Source organism: Scomber scombrus, chromosome 23 (genome assembly GCF_963691925.1).
Source record: "Scomber scombrus chromosome 23, fScoSco1.1, whole genome shotgun sequence".
In the NCBI taxonomy this organism is placed as follows: Eukaryota; Metazoa; Chordata; class Actinopteri; order Scombriformes; family Scombridae; genus Scomber; species Scomber scombrus.
This window is the reverse complement of record NC_084992.1, coordinates 10,073,180-10,091,964: the sequence shown is the minus strand read 5'-3', so window position 1 is coordinate 10,091,964 and position 18,785 is coordinate 10,073,180. Positions and strand designations below refer to the sequence as shown.

The following is an 18,785-nucleotide window of genomic DNA, read 5'->3' as shown; positions in this document are numbered from 1 at the left end:
TGCCTGCAGTGACATTTATGACCTAATATCTAAAGGCAAAATTTGATTCCAAAACACAGAAAGACACATAAAGATCCTGGAGGCTCAGAAAGACCCATGATTAATTGCAAGAATGAAAGAGCTCATTCAGAAAGTGCCACAATCTGTTTGGACAAGCACTGAAAAGGTTTAAGCCACCAGAGGAAAAAAATTGAGGTCTAGTAGTTTTATTTGTTTGTTTTTCAAAGGGTGAGACATGACTAGTTTTATACTATCAATCATTTTGCAAACACGGATGTAACTTTATTTTAATAGCTAATTTATACCAGGGCTTTGAGAAATATATGAACTTTTTTTGTGGCTATTTTGGAAAACCTGGATAAAAACCTGCCAGAAGACACTGGGTCAGTCATACACTGTAAGAAATAATGGACATAGCCACCTTGACATCACCTACTGGTTTATGGTTAACCGTGATGATGCTAATACTACTTTTTGCTAGCAAAATGTATGCTTAGAACCATTACGAGAAAAATTGAACATCTAGTTGCTTAGAGGGTCTTTTAATGCAACCAAATGCTGAACCAGACATTTTTATGTGACCAAAATGTTACAATTAACTTTCATAAACTGAAAACAATCTGAAAGAGCGACCACTATGGCTAAGCCTATACTTTGTGAATCTGGGGTTATGCCAAGTTACGTTATATAACCAACATCGTATTGCCGTGGTAGCGACTTGTCAATTGCAAGATAGCCACGTCCCAAAACACACCCTGTTTTATCCTCTATTTTACTCTAAATGGGACCAAAATTTACAATTGTTTCATGCTGTATTGAAGACTTGAAATTAGTGATTGAGACCACAAACGTTATACAAAACTGTTTACTAAGGTATTAAATCAAGTAAGAAGTAGGGTCATGGACTTCTGTACTATCGGACTTCCTTTTAGAGCCAGTGGAGTCGCCCCCTGCTGGCCAATACAAATAATGCAGAAGTAAGGCACTCCTGCATTGGCGTCACTTCTCAGACCTGGAGCTACCTGCTTGGTTCATTCCCAGTTTAATCACTCAACTTTTGTCCTCTCTAAGGGAATTCATCTGTCTCAACCATCATTTTTCTGTTTTATTCATCTGTTGTGTTTTCATCCAAAGTCTTGTGGTTCTGCAGAGTTAAATTAGATTTCTTTATTTGGTTATTCAATTTGCATTTTTTCCATGATAAATTCCGCCTGTGTTCACTCAAACACACGCATATATTTCTCTGGCAGTACATCTTTTTTTGCAGCGTGACTGCATTTAACTGTAAGCTTATATTATCTGTTTAGTGTCAGTTTAGTCTGGCTGAAAAAACAGGGAGATAATTTATCAAAGCGTGACCCTAGAAGAGTGTATGATCTGGGTATTTGTATGTAAAAACATGTGGGTTTACACACATATATGTAACAGAGAACATAAAAAGCTCACATACAGTGATTAAGCATATGGTGTGGTTTATACATCATCCAGAGAAACATACATCTGCTTTCTCATAGCAAAGCTACAGTCACCACATACACACATGCACACTATTGCATGCACACAAAATTACCCACACACTTCCAAACTGATAGTTAAGTTAAAATAGTTACACACACTCATGCCCGCCACAGAGAGCACCCAGGTCAGGCACAAAAACACACAAAAAAGGGACAGTGTGAGAGTGTTTGACCACAAACCTCCGGGCTCACTGCTCTGGCCTGCACTGACTCACTTCCAACCAGCCAGCTCTATTTAAAACACCCGACTAATCCGCTTCCTGAAAACTCTGTAATCGATAACTGCCATCTCTTCGCAGTGCACTGAGTTACAGCTTGTTTGTTTGACCATCCGCAGACTGTCGTTACCTCTTTAACACAGCTAAGAAGGCTCTGTGGGCCGCCGTTGCAGCTGAGTGGTTCGTTTTAGTGTTTGTTTGCTCTGTGGTGAAACGGGATCGCCTCGGCTGCCCTGAGAGGATGGAGAGATATGTTTTCATGCGATTGAAATCTCCTATGTTGAATATCCCTCTCAGTGAGTTTTCCTTTTATAACTCTTACAGCTAAAGCCAATGAAACTGGAGTTAGAAAGGATGATCTGTCCATCATTAAGTAAAAGCCCAAAAAATCCTGAAAAATCTGCTCTGTATGAGTGCTGTGATCAGTGCTTTCTTAGGTTAATTTCCGACCAAATGTTTGTTGTGTTTGGGCCGGTGTTTGATATCAACCCCTGATAAAAGCCCTATTGTCAGCATTTTATATGAACCGTTGATGCTTAAAGTAAGATTTTTATCACATTCTGGTAAAAATGTGAAAGAACAGGAAACATGCTCATGATCCTCCCCACATTTCTTTAGCTCGCTCCAGTTCTTTTTCTGTTTATACCTTGACTTATCTTCTAATACGTAATAAAAGTATTTCCCTGTGTGCAAGCCTGATCCCATTAATGCCCAATAACCCAACTGTAGTACTGATGCTGCAGCGTGAAATGGAAACTCGATCAGCTACTTATGATTATGAAAAATGAACAAAGAGAGTCATGAGATGTTGAATCCGGTCTGTAGCAACTCTGACGGTCAGGCCCAGATGGTTTTTTTTTACACAACACACTACAATGACTGATTTGATTATCAGATGCATCTCTCTCTGTCTCCCACTCTCTCTCCAGAGGTGCGCTGTCCCACCTTCGTGACCATGAAGAACATCTTGCTGTCGCCCCCTGCATGTGGGAAGAGGGCAGTGTCGCCGGGCTCCATTTGCCTGCTCACCTGTCGACAAGGTTACAGTCTCCAGGGAAATAGAAAGGCGGTGTGTCTAGGCTCTGGGAACTGGACCGCTAATGTCCATAAAGCAGTCTGTAGAGGTAATGCACTGTGTGTGTTTGTGTGTGTGTGTGTGTGTGTGTGTGTGTGCGTGTGCGTGTGTGTGCGTGTGTGTGTGTGTGTGTGTGTGTGTGTGTGTGTGTTTGTGTGTGTGTGTCCTTGGGTCAGACGTCAGGGTCAACTGGTAAATTGGTTGAAGGTTCGTAATAAGGATGTGAAATATGTTGAGGTCAAGACTCCCTGCTGGGTTAGGGAGAGGTGAAATGGAGAGGTTTAGTTTTTCCACCAATTAATATGGTAATTTAATTGGGGGTATATTTAAAGGAACAGTTCAACATCTTTGGAAAATATGCTTATTCGCTCTCTTGATGAGAATTAGATGAGAGCTAGCATGGCTCTTGTGAGTTCTTCGTGACTTCACATTTATCACAGTGACATGAGAGTGGTATGGATCTCAGCTGTTTCTTAGCAACAAAGTGAACAGGTGTATAGTTTTAAAGTATGGAGACAAGGCTGTAATTTAAGAACATATTTAAAAATGGAAAAAGATTAATGGATTTAAAATATGCCCTCATTGGTAGTTATGGCTTTATTTTGTACTATTATTTGCTCTGCCAACATGGTTTCCCACTTTAGTTAGTTTGTAGTCCAATGCAGTAGGGAGTAGTAGCCTGGAATTACAGGTACTTTTACAGGGTTTGAATGACTGACACTTCAATGTGTGGTTTTATTTGCAAACTAAGGGGAAAGAAAGATGCAGAAGACTTGGAGAAGGAGAGAAAGATATAAAGAGAAAACAGCAGGAAACTTGGATGGAGATATTTTTCCATTCTCCATTCCCCCTCTCTGCATTTTTCTCTGCTTTGTGAATGGTGAAAATCGCGCTAACCTCGTTCCGAAGGAGGCCTCGGGTCGCTAACTCAAACCATACCATGTCCGAGCTCTCTCCCATCCACTCCGGCTGGACTCTGGAGATCATTATAATGGACTGCAGCCCTCCAGATGCCTTTGCAGGAGAAACAGGTGGTGCAGTGCGGCTCTGCCCGCCTCCCCTTGAATGTCCTCAATCCCCTCCTTGCCTCACGGAGAAATCCTGCTAATGAAGGAACTGCCGTCGTTAAGAAGAGGAAGAGGTGCCATAAAAATGAAAACAAATGGTGTGGTAGGGCGGACAGGGAAGTGTGAAGGGAGGATGAGTCATCCATAGGTGTTTCATAACGGTGTGACGGGGAGAAGAGCCATTTATCAAATCCGCTTTGGCATAAATGGACTTAAAGAAGCAGCGGGGTAGAAATAAAGAAGTAGGAAAAGAGAAGATGTAGATGAGATATAAATGGAGGAAAAGGTAGGGCTCTGGTATGGGCAGCACATTAAAAGGAGATCAAGAAGGAGAAAGTTTGAAGGTAATTGAGAGACGTCTTTGAAAGCTCCTGGCTTCTTTCGCCTCTCACTTCATGTTGATGACACCCAAAGTTAAATATTCCTCCCTTGTTATGAAGATGAATGGAGCCGATTGGAGCTATGTGTGTTATTGTTTAGCAGAGATGGATGCCTCAGTGGATGGGTCATCAGGTCCAGATGGGAGCAGCTCTCTTACACAAGGCAGCAGGCATGACCACTGTTGATCGATGAGAAATTTGACTGTTTAACTCCTTTAAGCTGCAGGCCTGAACTGAGATGAACTGAACTGTGCTGACTTTACATTATTACAACATGCTGGAACAAAGGAAAAAAACAGTTTCATCAGAGGGTTGGGTGGGCGCTGAGTAGCCACTCTAACAGCACCATGCCTCATGTTGAGAGGGCAGCGCGTCATCTAGTGTCGCCCTCTGTTTATTGCTCAAGGGCAAGTTAATCACAATGAAAGTGAGAACATTCACAATTAGCTTTTTTTGTTAAACACATATTCAAATTTTGTGCAACTCCAATCATGTATAGGTTTATTGGTTTATTTGCACAATTGTAAAATAAAAGTAAGAGAAAAATAAAAATAAAATGTGCAGGTGAGGTAGAAACCCACTCTGGGCTTATCTTTAAACCTCACCTTTAGGAGATAATACACAATAACAAAGCAAAGTAAAATAACAAAAATAAACATGAATATGATTTACCTAAATAATATTATGTACAAACAGTGCAAAATAAAATAAAGGAAAACAGCAAAGAACTGTAAGTTAAATACAAAACAAAAGAAAAATAAATAAATTAACCAAACATTACAATATCCAAATTATGTTGTAATCAGAGCAGTTTTGAGTTTAGTTTTGTATCTGGGCAAAGACAGAGAATCAGTAAGTTCTGTACTTAAACTTTTACACAGTTATTCTCAAGTCAAATAATGTTACTTACCTTTCTGACTTCCATAGAAGTAAATTGTCAGCAGTTACAATCTGAATACAAAAACATTACCAATATGTAACATAAGCAACTATTTAATGCGCTCTTTAAAGCCTCTTCCCCCATTCAGGAGAATCTCACAACCAAATATTTGATTCATTAAAAAAAAAAATACTGTAACAACGGATTACAGCCAAGCGTGCAGGCTAAATCTGCTCACAAGGAGAAATATAAGTATGTCGACAGATTGTTCTGTTGGGACTGAATGGGTGAAGCTCCAGATGGAGATCATGGGGAAAGGAGGCCACAGCTTCCACCTTGTAAAACAACAGCAACCCTATCAATACTCGTCATTTATCCAAAATGAAGCAAGAGTTTCCATGAGTCAAACTGTTTTGACAATGACATAAAGCATGTTTCACATGTAATTTCACTTCCATCTCTTTTAACCTATGCTCTTCACTATTGTGGTCTTGTGTTGAGCTAATGGATGGACGGAGATAAGTGGCAGTTATAAGCACATGTAAATATAACCTCACTGGGATTCGGTCTGGTTGTAATAGCAACAGCGCTAGCGCAGCGTTTCATTCTGTAATGACCAATAATGAGTGTATGACGTCTTGTGATTAAAGAGGTTAAGGGTCAGGTGACATCACGCCTCCTCCCTCAGTGATAACAAGGAGTAGGCTGAGGTCAGTGTGTGTGCAGGATATTATAGAGCGAACATCACAATATCTCTGCTTCCTCTAACACATATATTATTCTATTTTTTAACTGGGTCTCCTCAGATACTGAACCACCGCCGATCCAGTGCCCAGTGGACATTGTTGCAGAGACAGATGAGCGTCGGGGCACCGCCAACGTCAGCTGGAACGTCCCTGCTGCCACTGACAACTCTAATGAGGAGGTCAGACACTTCACAAAACAAAGCGTTGCAGGATTACAGCTAAAAGCTACTTTCAACATCAGTCAGTCAAAAAACATCTGAGCAATAGTTGTCAAATCAGTAAATTCTCACTTTTGAGAAGTTGGAACCAGAGAATGTTTCTCATTTTAGCTGATATGTGACTTGATTATTTAATTATCATAATAGTTGGCAATTCTGTTGATTGATAGAGTCATTGACAAATTGTTAGTGAAGGGAACCCAACCTGAGGGTCATGGCCCCCGAAGGAGTCCCAATATGAATCTGAGTGGCCACAAAATGAGTAAAGTGATAAGAATTGCTATTTTTCTGACTTTTCTATCCTTTTTGGCATTTTACTTGAGAAACATTTGATACTTTTACCTCTTCACATCCATAAAATTCTTTCAAATAAAACAATATATGAAAGAAAAACATTGCCATTGTGACACAAGCCTAAAGTGCTGCTTTATAATGAGTCACACCACTGATCCAAGTACACATTCTTCTATATAACATATATACCATGTGAGATGCTTCATTATATGTCATATTCATATTCAGAGTTAAGTTTCACACAATGATCAATTAAACCCTGGTGCTTGAAAATAAAATGAAAAGGTTTGCAAAAGAAATCAGCCCACAGATACTGGCAGAGAAGAAACATTTCAGTCAGTTCTTCACATTTTACTGCCTCTCACTTCTCCAGGTGGTGGTGCAGGTGAAACCGGTGTACAGTCCTCCCCAGCTGTTCCCCATCGGAAAGGAAACCATCACCTACATTGCGAGGGACCGCTCCGGGAACCAGGCCAACTGCTCCTTCACAGTCACTGTCGTTGGTGAGCTCACCTTTCCATATGGCCCGAGGAATGTCTCCCATAGCTCGGTTTAGTGAGAGAGAGGAAAAAGTTTGGTTCACGCTGTTGGATATTTATGCATCATTTCACTTCCCCAAAAAGCAGTATGTGTAGAATTTGCATGCATTCCTACACATACTAGCTTTAAAAACATCAGAAAAAGAGTGTAAGACATGCATTTAGACTTCTTCCACATGTTTTGAACACATATTGAGGCGTCCCCCCAAATAACAATAAAGTCAACTATTTGACTTTCTTTCCATTGTTTTGTCTTGTTTGCTACAATATGAATACTTATAGACTAAGATATTTTACGGATGAGTAGCGTAATGTTTAAAGTTTGAAGGCAGGGCTTACAGAGTTCAATTAAATGTTCAAATCCAAATAATTTGATAGGATTTAGTGCCACTCTGAAATCTAATAGTGATCACTGTGGTTCTAAATCAGAACTAAAAAAAGCAACTCTTGCACTCACGTTTTTGCTGAGTATAAAATATCAGATCTGTGTCACATGATAGGGAAGACATTTAATAATGGAGTACTTTCATCAGATGCATGGTGAATGAATTTATATTTTACTTTTTTTTTTTTTTACTAACTCACTTACCCAACAGTGCCAGATATATCCTAAATTAAGTTAGTCTTTAATGTAAGGACATGCTGATCTTTTTTATCTGTGGCCTCTCAGTTACATGACAGTTATAGGAAAAGCCCTACTACCTTGTAACCTACCTACTCAGTGTAAAACTGCATTTTAATCAACATACTGAACAGTCAGGCAGCCTGTGCGCCCCAGCAGGTGACAAACAGGCTAACAGCAGAGAATGAAAAACAGGGGTGTCCCATGTCAACCGCTCAATAATCACAGCAGTCAGGGGGAAAAACCTCAAGTGTGGTAGCCGTGAACATTTCCATATGTTATAATGGGGGTGGAACATTGTGGTTTTTTATTAGAGACCTGTGTTTAACTAGTGCCCTCTGACACTCTGCGCTGCTGCACTGAAAAAGTCAGATCACAGTGTACCACATCTGTAATAATGCTGTAATCTATTCCAGTCTTGGGAGCAATTCTGAGCTTGCAGTTTGTTTGTTTTTCACAGCTGGTGAATGTTTAATGACCGCCATCAATATGTATAATAATGTTCACAAATGTGCTCTATTTATTCTGTGTGTTTCCCTCATCTGGCCATCAGACATTAAAAAAACTACCCTTAACAACCTTATGTGCCTTTTCTAGATGCGGAGCCCCCGGTGATTGACAGGTGCAGGTCACCGCCCACGGTCCAGGCCACAGACACGGAGACGGAGACGGCAGTTGTCTGGGAGGTGCCACAGTTTTCCGACAACTCAGGTATGTCTAGTCGCTGTTCTCAGATGGCAGCTCCGTGGATGGTTTATTCTTTTGCTCCTCTGTTCCACACCACTCCACCCTCTTCCTCCACTGATGATGGTTAAACAGGATCTTTTCCATTGGGTGACTGGAAAAAAAGGATCAGGAGAGGATTCAGTGCTGTTCTGTGTGTGTGTGTGTGTGTGTGTGTGTGTGTGTGTGTGTGTGTGTGTGTGTGTGTGTGTGTGTGTGTGTGTGTGTGTGCATTTTCAATGATAGACACTGCACAGAGAAGATGGATTGTAATTGAGTACATAAATGCCTCATTAGTGCGTCTGTGTTTAAGAGTGATAGAGAATAGTGGACAAATTAAGTTGTTGCTACAGCGACTGTTAATGTCATTAATGTTTTACCAGATGGTGGCCGTCAAGAGAAGCAGGTGGTTTCGCTATGAAAAATGTTCTTTTGTGGGAATTTGTGCTCATTCCATCCATTTTTCACACAGTCATTTGTATAATTATGTGAGCGCAGGCAGTACATTATGGGAGTTGAATGCTTTAAATGCTCAAATCTTTTTTTTTCTTTCCTAATCAGAGTGACCACCATAAACAATAGATCACTGTCTTTGCAAAGTAGACACTCAAGCAAAATATTAATTTAGTTGCCCAGCCAGTTTGTTCAAATTAGCAGCACTGGAATAAGTATTGAGTCTCTACTTAAAGTCATCTGAGTAATGATTTAAAATTAAGTTTCTTTATTATGATGAATTAACCTTAATAGGTTAATGAGTAAGCAGTATCTTGAAGTATTACTTCATTTGCACCAATGCAGAGTACTTTATCAGCTTACTATGTGTTTTATATGTAAAATCTTTATCTCTAAAGTAACAGCTGCCAGATGAATGTAATATTGGGAAAGTGTAGTAACTCCTTTGAGGTCTTACAGCTGTGATCCAACCTGCACTATTAATTTTTTTACACCATGACATTTTTTAAGTGGCAGAGTCTCATTTTTTTGTTCAAGCGCAGTTCAAGTCCTGCTGTAAAGAAGAGTATCAAGACTACTCTGACAAATAGATTAAATATCGTAGAGCTGGCAGGCGTTTTCTTGCTGTACCCAAACAGCCATAGTGGTGACAGACAACAAACCAGACTTCTCCAACGATCCAACCCACAACCCATGCAATTCACTGGCTCATGCTCCATACACACACACACACACACACACACACACACACACACACACACTGGAATAACACTAACAGTGCTCATATATGCGTAGGCAGGCATGGACAAACACACAATCACAAGCCTCAAACTTCACGTCTCACTCCTGAGTGCCCAAAGTGATCATTCCCCACGTGTCTGCAGAGGTGAACCCCTCTTCAAACACACTCGTCTCGCACACATACGCTGTAATAACAGGCTGCTGTGGCTGCTTTGGGGCCACATGACATCAGCAGAGCGCTGCTTCGACGTCAGTGTTTTGTTTTTCCAGGCCCACACCCTGATGCCAGCTCTATATATAGTCACGACTTGGTAGACCCACACATAAACACATGTGCAAACACACACACAGGCTATATATAAGGGGAGACACCAGACTCCAGCAGGCCAGACGTGTGTCAGCCCTGTTGGAACGACGTTTCTACTGTAAGTGTTGTAGATGAAGTGGACGGAAACGAGTTTTCCCACTTTCGTTTTTCTTTTTCACTCCAGCCTCTGACACTTGCTTCAGATATTTTTAATAGTTTTTGTCCAGAACCTGTGAATCAGCGTACAGGCAAGACCCACAGGATCTCTCTCTCTCTCTCTCTCTCTCTCTCACACACACACACACATACACACCACATCTCATCACCGCTGCCTCACCTAAAGCCCTATCCATCACTCTCTTCACGTTTCTTTTTTTTTTAAGTCAACCAGATTGTAGCAATTTTCCCACTCCAGTCCCCAGAGCTGCCATGTGATGCCCAGGCGCAGATTTCCCATGTCAACATATCATTGTTTAGCATAACTTGGTATGGTTTACTAAAAGTGAGTCATTTAGTCCTGGAAAATGGAGTAAGACTAATACTGCCCTCTGCTGGATAACTAGAATAACACTTTACATTCTTTCAAAGCCTTGCTGTTAGTTAAAACACATGAGACATAATTTCATCATATACTGTACATAGGTTTGTGGAATAAATAATGTTAAATGTACTGTATGTCTATTACCGACACTTTTGTAATGTGTCTCTCTCAGGTGGTCGCCTCACAGTGAACGGCAGCCACGCTCCAGGCTCTCTGTTCCCAGTCGGAGAGACTCTGGTCCAGTACACTGCAACTGATGCTGCAGGAAACAGCCGCACCTGCAACCTCACCATCACTGTACAAGGTGCAGAACTGACAGACATCATCATGAATATTTATTGGATCTCGGTGTATAAAGAGTGTTAAGCCCATTAAATTATGCAAATATAAATAACTTAAACTGGGCAAATATGTAAAAAAAGATCATTTATAAAAGGTATTTGCATATTCTTCAAATAATGTCAAACATTTTGATGTCAACAATGATGTCATATTTGTGTTTGTCCAGGGACGACCTGCGACCAGCCGTACGTCCCAGTAAACGGAGAGTTTGTCTGCGTTGAAGAAGAGGAGGGGGTTAACTGTACTCTTCGCTGTAAGGAGGGCTACAGCTTCAATAAGGAGGCAGTGAACAGCTACTTCTGCGCTTACAACGGCGTGTGGAAGCCGCCCTACTCTGCAGACAGACCCGACTGCTCAGGTAAGTACAACACAAGTACACGTTATTTTTAGGATTCTTAATACATAGTTTTAGACTATTTTAAGGACATAATATTGTGTGCAGTATAAAATTATATTTTGTCTTTCCCAGTGAACCGCATCGCGAACAATGGGTTCAAGCCCTTTGAGATGTTGTTTAAAGCCTCACGTTGTGACGATGTGGACCTGGTCAAGTCATTTACTGGGGAGTTCAACACCAAACTGGGAGGAATGGTGAGGAGCTATACACACACACACACACACACACACACACACACACACACACACACACACACACACACACACACACACACACACACACAAACACAGAAGTTGTAGGGATCCAATCATTTTCTCCAACATTCTTCCATTATAAGTTATATCACTTGTTTTTTTCTACTTCACAGCTCCCTAACATTTGTAGCAGTGATGACGTCACCTGTAAGCTGGAAGTGTTGTCACAAGGTCACTGTCTCGAGTACAACTACGACTATGAGAATGGATTTTCTATTGGTATGATTTGCATGCACAAAATCACCCTCGCTAAACACCAACACTTTAACTGTGAGTGAAGCGTCTTATTTGATAATCACTCCTCTCTCTTCCTGTCTAATTTCCACCAGTACCAGGAGGTTGGGGTAACAGCTGGGGTCCTCAGGGCTCCCAGGACTACTCCTACTTTGAATCAGGCTTTGTGCCGGGCACCCGACAGCTCACCAGCCGGCAGCAACGCAGCAGCATGCAACGCCAACAACGCACCCAACGCACCAAGAGGCACCGAAGGGTCAGAGGCCCCACCAGAGACCAAAAGATACAGATCTTTTTCAACATCACAGGTAGAATAAATGTGATGTGATTTATATGTTTTTTATTACCTTTACAGTAAAATCAACCATGGTCTAAATGTCTAAATGTTACCCTGATGAGTTTTGAGTTGTTACAGTTACCCTTTCATGACAAACTTTCTGGATGCTGAGGTGTTTCTGTGGCACAACAGGTTAGCACGTTGGATGATTAATGAAAGCTTGGTGGTTTGAGTCCACCCAGGGTCATAGTCAGTTGTGCTTACATAACAAAGTGTCATAACTTTTGGCCATATTACCCTTGTAGAAGTGAAAGGTAATGCTGGTACTTGGGGATTAAAAATAGACTCTTCAGCATAGCAGTCTCTGTGGCGCAATTGGTTAGTGCGTTCGGCTGTTAACCGAAAGGTTGGTGGTTCAAGCCCACCCAGGGACGTGGACTTTTTCACTTAAACAACCAACAACATTATCTAAGATGTTAAGTGTGAGAAAGCTTGAGCTTCAATATGACAGTGTCCTGGGATCTTGTTAACTGACAGCTTGTTGGTTAAAATGCATTGTTTGTCCATAAAGCTAATGGCTTCCTTACATATAAACCAAGTGGATCTCTCTCTGTGGTGTAAGCGGTTGGAGAGTTGGGTTGTTAAATCGGAGGTTGGCAGTTTGACTCCACCCAGGGACATAGTTGTGCTTACATAATACAGTGTTGTAATGCCTCGTAGTAAGTATAAAGAAACCTGTCACTATAGTACGGCAGAATGAGTGATATTGGTTGTTGCTGTACTTCTTCTATACAAAATTATCAGTGCATTTTATTTTTGAGTGAAAGGCTGATGCTAAAAATACATAGCATGTACGGAAAGATCTTTACCCACCCATTCAGGAATGAAGGACTGGAGTCTCTGTGGCGCAATTGGTTAGCGCGTTCGGCTGTTAACCGAAAGGTTGGTGGTTCAAGCCCACCCAGGGACGAGGACATTTTCAATTAACTGACAACATTATCTGAGATCTTAAATGTGACACAACTTGAACTTCAATAGGACTTACATATAAACCATACCAACTCATCTGCTGAGCACATCTCTCTCTATAGCGTAGCAGTTGGAACGTTGAGGTTGTTGGTTGGAACCCACCCAGAGATGTAGTTGTAAGAATAAAGAAACTTCTAACTGCACTACAGCAGAATGAGTGAAATTGATTGTTGCTATACTTCTTCTGTACCAAATTATCAGTGCATAAGAATTTTGACTGAAAGGTTGATGTTCAAATTAAATAGCATGTACTGAAAGCTCTTTTCCTTCAGTTTGCTGTGGTTGAAATTCCTTCTATATTTCCTTACTAGACAAAATGGTACTATAGGTGGGCAGGGATTAAAAAGAGAGCACACACTCCTCAGAAGTAAGACAGTGCAGTCTCTGTGGCGCAATTGGTTAGCGCGTTCGGCTGTTAACCGAAAGGTTGGTGGTTCAAGCCCACCCAGGGACGTGGACATTTTGTACTTGTTAACTGAAATTATCACCCAATTCTGTGTAAGACCTTTTTAGCCAACTTCATTCTAACTTATTACCAAAGGTTTCACACATATTTTTGGAAATGATGGTCAACAGACCTCATTTAAATGAAACTATACCTCATTTTTGAGTTAATGCCTGTTGTCATCCTAGGTCAAAAATGACCTGAGGACAACAGGAGGGTTAAGTATTTCAAATTCATCATGAGCACATGCACATCATAGTACAAATTCTTCCTGTTTCTTTCACAACAGGAAAGCCTTCCTTTTCAACTATAATTGTCATATTCACTACAGAATTGTTATATTTCACAATATTATGAGAGCGTTTCAGTAGTGTGTGTGAAAGCATTTCACTTGTATGTGTGTGTGAATTTCAGTGTGGTATGTGAGTATTTTTGGTTTCATATGTGTATGTGAGAGGAAAAGTATGTGTGTGCGAATGGTAATTCTGAATTATGTCCCTAACGGCCCCTCATAGTATGGCTGGTAGTTGCTGAATAAAAAAAAAAAAAGAGGCCACACCTCAACACCTAGGCACAGGAGTATCTGTGGTGAAAGGTTGGTGGTTCAAGCCCATCCAGGGTTGTTGGTTATTCATTGTAGTAAGAATAAAGAAAGCTGTAACTTCAGTGTGGTGTAATATAAATACATTATTTTAAATGGTTTTCCTTTAGTATGCTGTGGTTCAAATTCCTTCCATATTTCCCACCCATTCAGGAAAAAAGGACAGGAGTCTCTGTGGCGCAATTGGTTAGCGCGTTCGGCTGTTAACCGAAAGGTTGGTGGTTCAAGCCCACCCAGGGACGTGGACATTTTCACAACAATAGCTAAGATGTTAAGTGTGAGAAAGCTTGAGCTTCAGTATGACAGTGTACTGGGATGTTGTTCACTTAGAGCTTGATGGTTAAAATACATCGCATGTCGTTAAAGAGAACGTCTTCCTTACATATAAACCATACTAACTCATCTGCTGAGCATATCTCTCTCTATGGCATAGCAGTTGCAGCTAGATGAAAGGTTGGTGGTTTGAACCCACCCAGGGATGTAGTTATTTGTGCTTGCATAGCAGACTGTTGTAATGCTTCGTATTAAGAATATAAAGCAACCTTTAGCTTAAGGGTGGTAGAATGAATACAATCAACAGTTGTGTTACTTCTTGTGTTACTTCTTGACTCAAAGGTTGATGGTTAAAATACAAAGGTTTTTTAGTATACCATAGTTCAAATTTCATTCCATATTTCCCTCCTAGAAGAAAATGGTAATAAATGTGGGCGGGGATTCAAAATAGAGGCCACACCCCTATCAAAGCACAATAGGAGTCTCTGTGGCGCAATTGGTTAGCGCGTTCGGCTGTTAACCGAAAGGTTGGTGGTTCAAGCCCACCCAGGGACGAGGATGTTTTTACTCTGTAGCACTACTTAAAAAATCTGTAGTTTGAAAAAAAGAACCATTACTTTATTAAATAAAGTCTTACATTTCATGTCTTGCTGTAGCTTAGTTTAAGGTTTTTCAGTCAGGCAGATAATACTAATAAGCATATTGTTTGCATTATGACCACATTATCTATTCCTCATTGTGTATATCTCTGTTTTTATATTTAATACCATCTGTTGTTAGTTATCAGTCCTTTAAACTTTGCCCATTCTCCCAGCAAGCATCCCTCTGCCCCTGTCGAGGAACGACTCAATAGAAGTGGCCAATCAGAGGAGGCTCCTGCGAACCCTTGAGCAGCTGACCAATCGTCTGAAGCGAACGCTGGCCAAGCAGCCGCTGTCCAGTTTCCACGTGTCCTCGGAGATGATTTTAGCCGATCCTAAATCACTGGAAGGCAAGAGGGCCTCTCTGTACTGCAGGCCGGGCTCTGTGCTCAAAGGCAGAATGTGTGGTGAGTGGGACGGGCTTGTCTGAAAATAGGAAGTTAAGAAGATCAATGCTCTAATAGTTTTATGTTCACTAATCATGTGCACTCTCGCAGTCCAATGTCCGGTGGGAACGTACTTCTCTCTGGAATATAATGAGTGTGAGAGCTGCTGGCTGGGCTCCTACCAGGACCAGGAGGGTCAGCTGGAGTGTAAATCCTGCCCCGAGGAAACCTCCACGGCCTACCTGCACTCCCGCAGCGTGGCTGAGTGCAAAGGTATGATGCATATTCTACATTTTGATAATAAATTAGAATGCTCTGCCTCTCAGTTACTGGTTGCCACAAGCAGGATTACCTAAATATAGATTATTTGCAAATGATGCTTAAGAAATGAACACTAAATGCAACTTATGTTAATTGTAGAACTGTATTTTTTTCACTTCCTGTTTCTGAATATTCCTCATGACGTCGTTACCTCATGTGTTTGCAGGGCAGTGTAAGCCTGGTAGTCACTCTCTGAATGGGTTGGAGATATGCGAGTCATGCCCACTGGGTCACTTCCAGTCTGGTTTCGGCGCCAGGGACTGTCTGGTCTGCCCCGACGAGACTTCTACCGTCACCAGAGGAGCTGTGGATGAGACGGAGTGTGGAGGTGATACAGTTTGACAGTGTAGAGTACACACCCTTAATGTCCTATCGACCTGCTAATTGTACATTTTAAAAAGCATTTATCACTGTCAGATTACCCATAAAGCAGCTAGGTAACTAGTCTGTGATTATTGTGCCTTCATGAGCAAATATATCAGAACGGGCAAATTCCTCTTTGGAAATGTCATATGATTGCCCTTAAAAGTTGGATGATGAATCTGGAAACTGAGACCCATTTGCTACCTGAGTTTCCGAGTTAAGATATAAAAATACTTTGTAACCTTTAAACTTGGACTTGGAGCTCCCAGATGTTGGATTTTCCAACCAACAAATGCCAATTTTTAAACATTTTGAGGTGATTCATGAGCTTAGCCTGCTCATTCATATTCCTCTGTATCCCCCCCCCCTTTTCTGGTTCCCCTCTCCTCTCCTCTCCTCTCCTCTCCTCTATAGTCCCTTGCTCGGCGGGCCATTTCTCTCGCACCGGTCTGGTTCCTTGTTACCCTTGCCCTAGAGATTACTACCAGCCTGAACACGGCCGCTCCTACTGCCTCTCTTGCCCCTTCTATGGAACCACCACGGTTACCGGGGCAACCACCATCCAGCACTGCTCCAGTAAGTGTCCAAAGTTGAAGAGACCACACATGTTTTCCAAGTCTAACCAATACAAATACACACACAGACGCTTCATTTCATAATCTTTTTCGTCCTATGACAGAAACTATGAAGTGCAGATGATTTTTTACATTCTTTGGGGCTTTTAATACCACCCTTAAGGTCCTCATGGTGGTGTCAGGAGCCCATTGTGGAGACCCTCCAATCATTGTAAAGCCAACACAATAAGAGTGACATGGAACACATTTAACAGTACAGTGTTTATAAAGGGTTTGTTGTCTATTCACAAAGCTGGAATGGCTTTTTTTTAAGCATGTGGTTGTATGTCAATGTCGTAGTTACTGTGATAATACTCTTAGTACATTGAAAACAAAAGCTGTACTCTAACTCTTTCCCTCCTACTGCAGATGCATAATCTGGCAAAATAGTGACTTTCACACACCAGAGTTCTATTTTTAACACTTTTGTGCTATGTTGAGCTGTCATGTGAATGACTTATGTTAAATTTCTGGAGGTCTCGCCAGCTCAAGTCAGCAGTAAAATATATGTCGCCGTTTTGTGTCCGCTGCTCTGTGTCTGTGTGACAGCTTTTCTAGAGTCTCAAAACTTTCTGCCATCGCTCCAGTTGTGCGGCGTCTGATCTGTGTTGTGACAGCTTAGTCCAATTGGAAAAGGGAGAATTGCACGGGATCACGGGGGAAATGGAAATAATATGACTTTTATTACGCTGCTGCAGAATGGAAATGAATAACACTGCATGGCTGAAGTGTGGGAATGAACAGTGGTTAAGAGACGCTGCCAGATTTAAATAAGAATACAGACTTTTGTTCAGCTGGATCACAACTGTCTGCCAGTCTGGTAGCAAGGGGAAAGACCATTGCTGTGTTTTTCCGACTTGCCTCATATTGTCTGTCTTTTTTTCTGGGTGTCATTCTCAGGTTTTGGCTCCAGTTTTCTTCCTAAAGAGGAGAGTGTAACGGCAGCTCCAGAGGTTGAGGTCAGTGAGGACTACCAAGCCAGCAGTCAGGTTAGTCAAAGCTCAAAATCCAATATGGAGCACATCTGTCATATATATATATATATATATACAGTATATGTGAAAAAAACAACCAAGAAACAAATGTACTACTTCAGGGACAGACAATTAAATTATGACATTAATAACTGTAACATTTATATTTGAAATGAAATATACAGCATGTGCAGACAGGGTTTTACTGAAAGTAGACAAAGTGCGAGGGAGTGTTTTTGTGCGATGCTGCATTGTCTGTAGATGACGCTATGATCCGATCGGCTGTTTCCGCAGGTTTTCCATGAGTGCTTCCTGAATCCCTGCCAAAATAAAGGAACGTGTGAGGAGGTCGGGGCGGGATACGTCTGCACCTGCATGCCTGGTTTCACAGGTAAAGCACAAGTCAGAGCTTCAGCTGATCATATAAATGCTGTGTTGTGAAGATCATTTTTCATCAGTCGGTAAAACAAAGATGATGATTGATAGACATTAATGTTACCCAGATGTCCTGATTGACTGCTTATCTGCTATTATAGATAATTTCCTAAAGTTTAATTGTTTGGCACTGTGTCACATGTGCAGCTTAACACTGCAAGAGCTGCTCTCAGCCTATAAAATGTCAGATTCAAAGCTACTTTTGATTTGCCTCTCAGCTGTGAATATAATGTCAAGTCTTAATCACATTATTTGCTTTTTTGTTTGTCTTTTGGTCTGTTTTTATTAACTCATGTTACCCTCTCTCTAGAAAGATGTTATATCAGTTAATTTAGTTTTTATGCAGAAGAAGAAATAAATCAAAACGAATAGAAACAAACGGATATCTGAATGAACAGTTTAAAGCACTTTGACAGGCTGTCTCACACTAGCATCAAGCAGCCAGACATATCACAATGTTTCAGTGTTTCAGATTTAAATAAATCCACTTTATGGTTTTTTTGATTGACACTGAGTTCACCTAAACCCAGTGATCGGCATCATTCACTTTCCAGATGTTTACAGTATATTCACATTTTATTCTTGACACCATGTTCCCTGTCATCAGCTTTCTCTCATGTTTGCCTTGATGCCAGAGGACATTTATCTCAGCCACTGTTGTGTTGTATGTTATAACGGGTACTTCATGCAACGTCTGATATTTCCCCCTCAGGTGCCAAGTGTGAAATCGACATAGACGAATGTGACTCTACTCCGTGCCAGAATGGAGGCCTGTGTAAGGACGGCATGGGAGACTTTGAGTGTCAATGCAAGCCTGGATTTTTAGGTAAGGGAGCAATTAGGAACTAAAGGCTTAGTTTTTGTTTCACACAATGGCC

At 41.2% G+C, this 18,785-nt stretch overlaps 1 protein-coding gene and 5 non-coding genes across 6 annotated transcripts in view; all 6 read left to right on the top strand.

The window, feature by feature from the left end:
* svep1 (sushi, von Willebrand factor type A, EGF and pentraxin domain containing 1) overlaps positions 1-18,785 on the top strand; it is a 99,700-nt gene that overhangs the window by 56,020 nt on the left and 24,895 nt on the right. Inside the window, exons 7-22 of the mRNA XM_062445111.1 lie at positions 2,665-2,859; positions 5,944-6,062; positions 6,769-6,898; positions 8,154-8,267; positions 10,494-10,625; positions 10,830-11,021; positions 11,133-11,254; positions 11,428-11,533; positions 11,644-11,856; positions 14,988-15,221; positions 15,312-15,473; positions 15,688-15,849; positions 16,299-16,460; positions 17,399-17,487; positions 17,767-17,863; positions 18,620-18,733. Of these exons, the coding sequence (XP_062301095.1) occupies positions 2,665-2,859; positions 5,944-6,062; positions 6,769-6,898; positions 8,154-8,267; positions 10,494-10,625; positions 10,830-11,021; positions 11,133-11,254; positions 11,428-11,533; positions 11,644-11,856; positions 14,988-15,221; positions 15,312-15,473; positions 15,688-15,849; positions 16,299-16,460; positions 17,399-17,487; positions 17,767-17,863; positions 18,620-18,733 (2,343 nt within the window). The remainder of the gene's footprint in view (positions 1-2,664; positions 2,860-5,943; positions 6,063-6,768; positions 6,899-8,153; positions 8,268-10,493; positions 10,626-10,829; positions 11,022-11,132; positions 11,255-11,427; positions 11,534-11,643; positions 11,857-14,987; positions 15,222-15,311; positions 15,474-15,687; positions 15,850-16,298; positions 16,461-17,398; positions 17,488-17,766; positions 17,864-18,619; positions 18,734-18,785) is intronic.
* trnan-guu (transfer RNA asparagine (anticodon GUU)) lies at positions 12,186-12,259 on the top strand. The gene has a single exon. It is a non-coding gene; the product is annotated as a tRNA-Asn (tRNA).
* Positions 12,722-12,795, top strand: trnan-guu (transfer RNA asparagine (anticodon GUU)). The gene has a single exon. It is a non-coding gene; the product is annotated as a tRNA-Asn (tRNA).
* Positions 13,235-13,308, top strand: trnan-guu (transfer RNA asparagine (anticodon GUU)). The gene has a single exon. It is a non-coding gene; the product is annotated as a tRNA-Asn (tRNA).
* trnan-guu (transfer RNA asparagine (anticodon GUU)) lies at positions 14,069-14,142 on the top strand. The gene has a single exon. It is a non-coding gene; the product is annotated as a tRNA-Asn (tRNA).
* On the top strand, positions 14,655-14,728 carry trnan-guu (transfer RNA asparagine (anticodon GUU)). The gene has a single exon. It is a non-coding gene; the product is annotated as a tRNA-Asn (tRNA).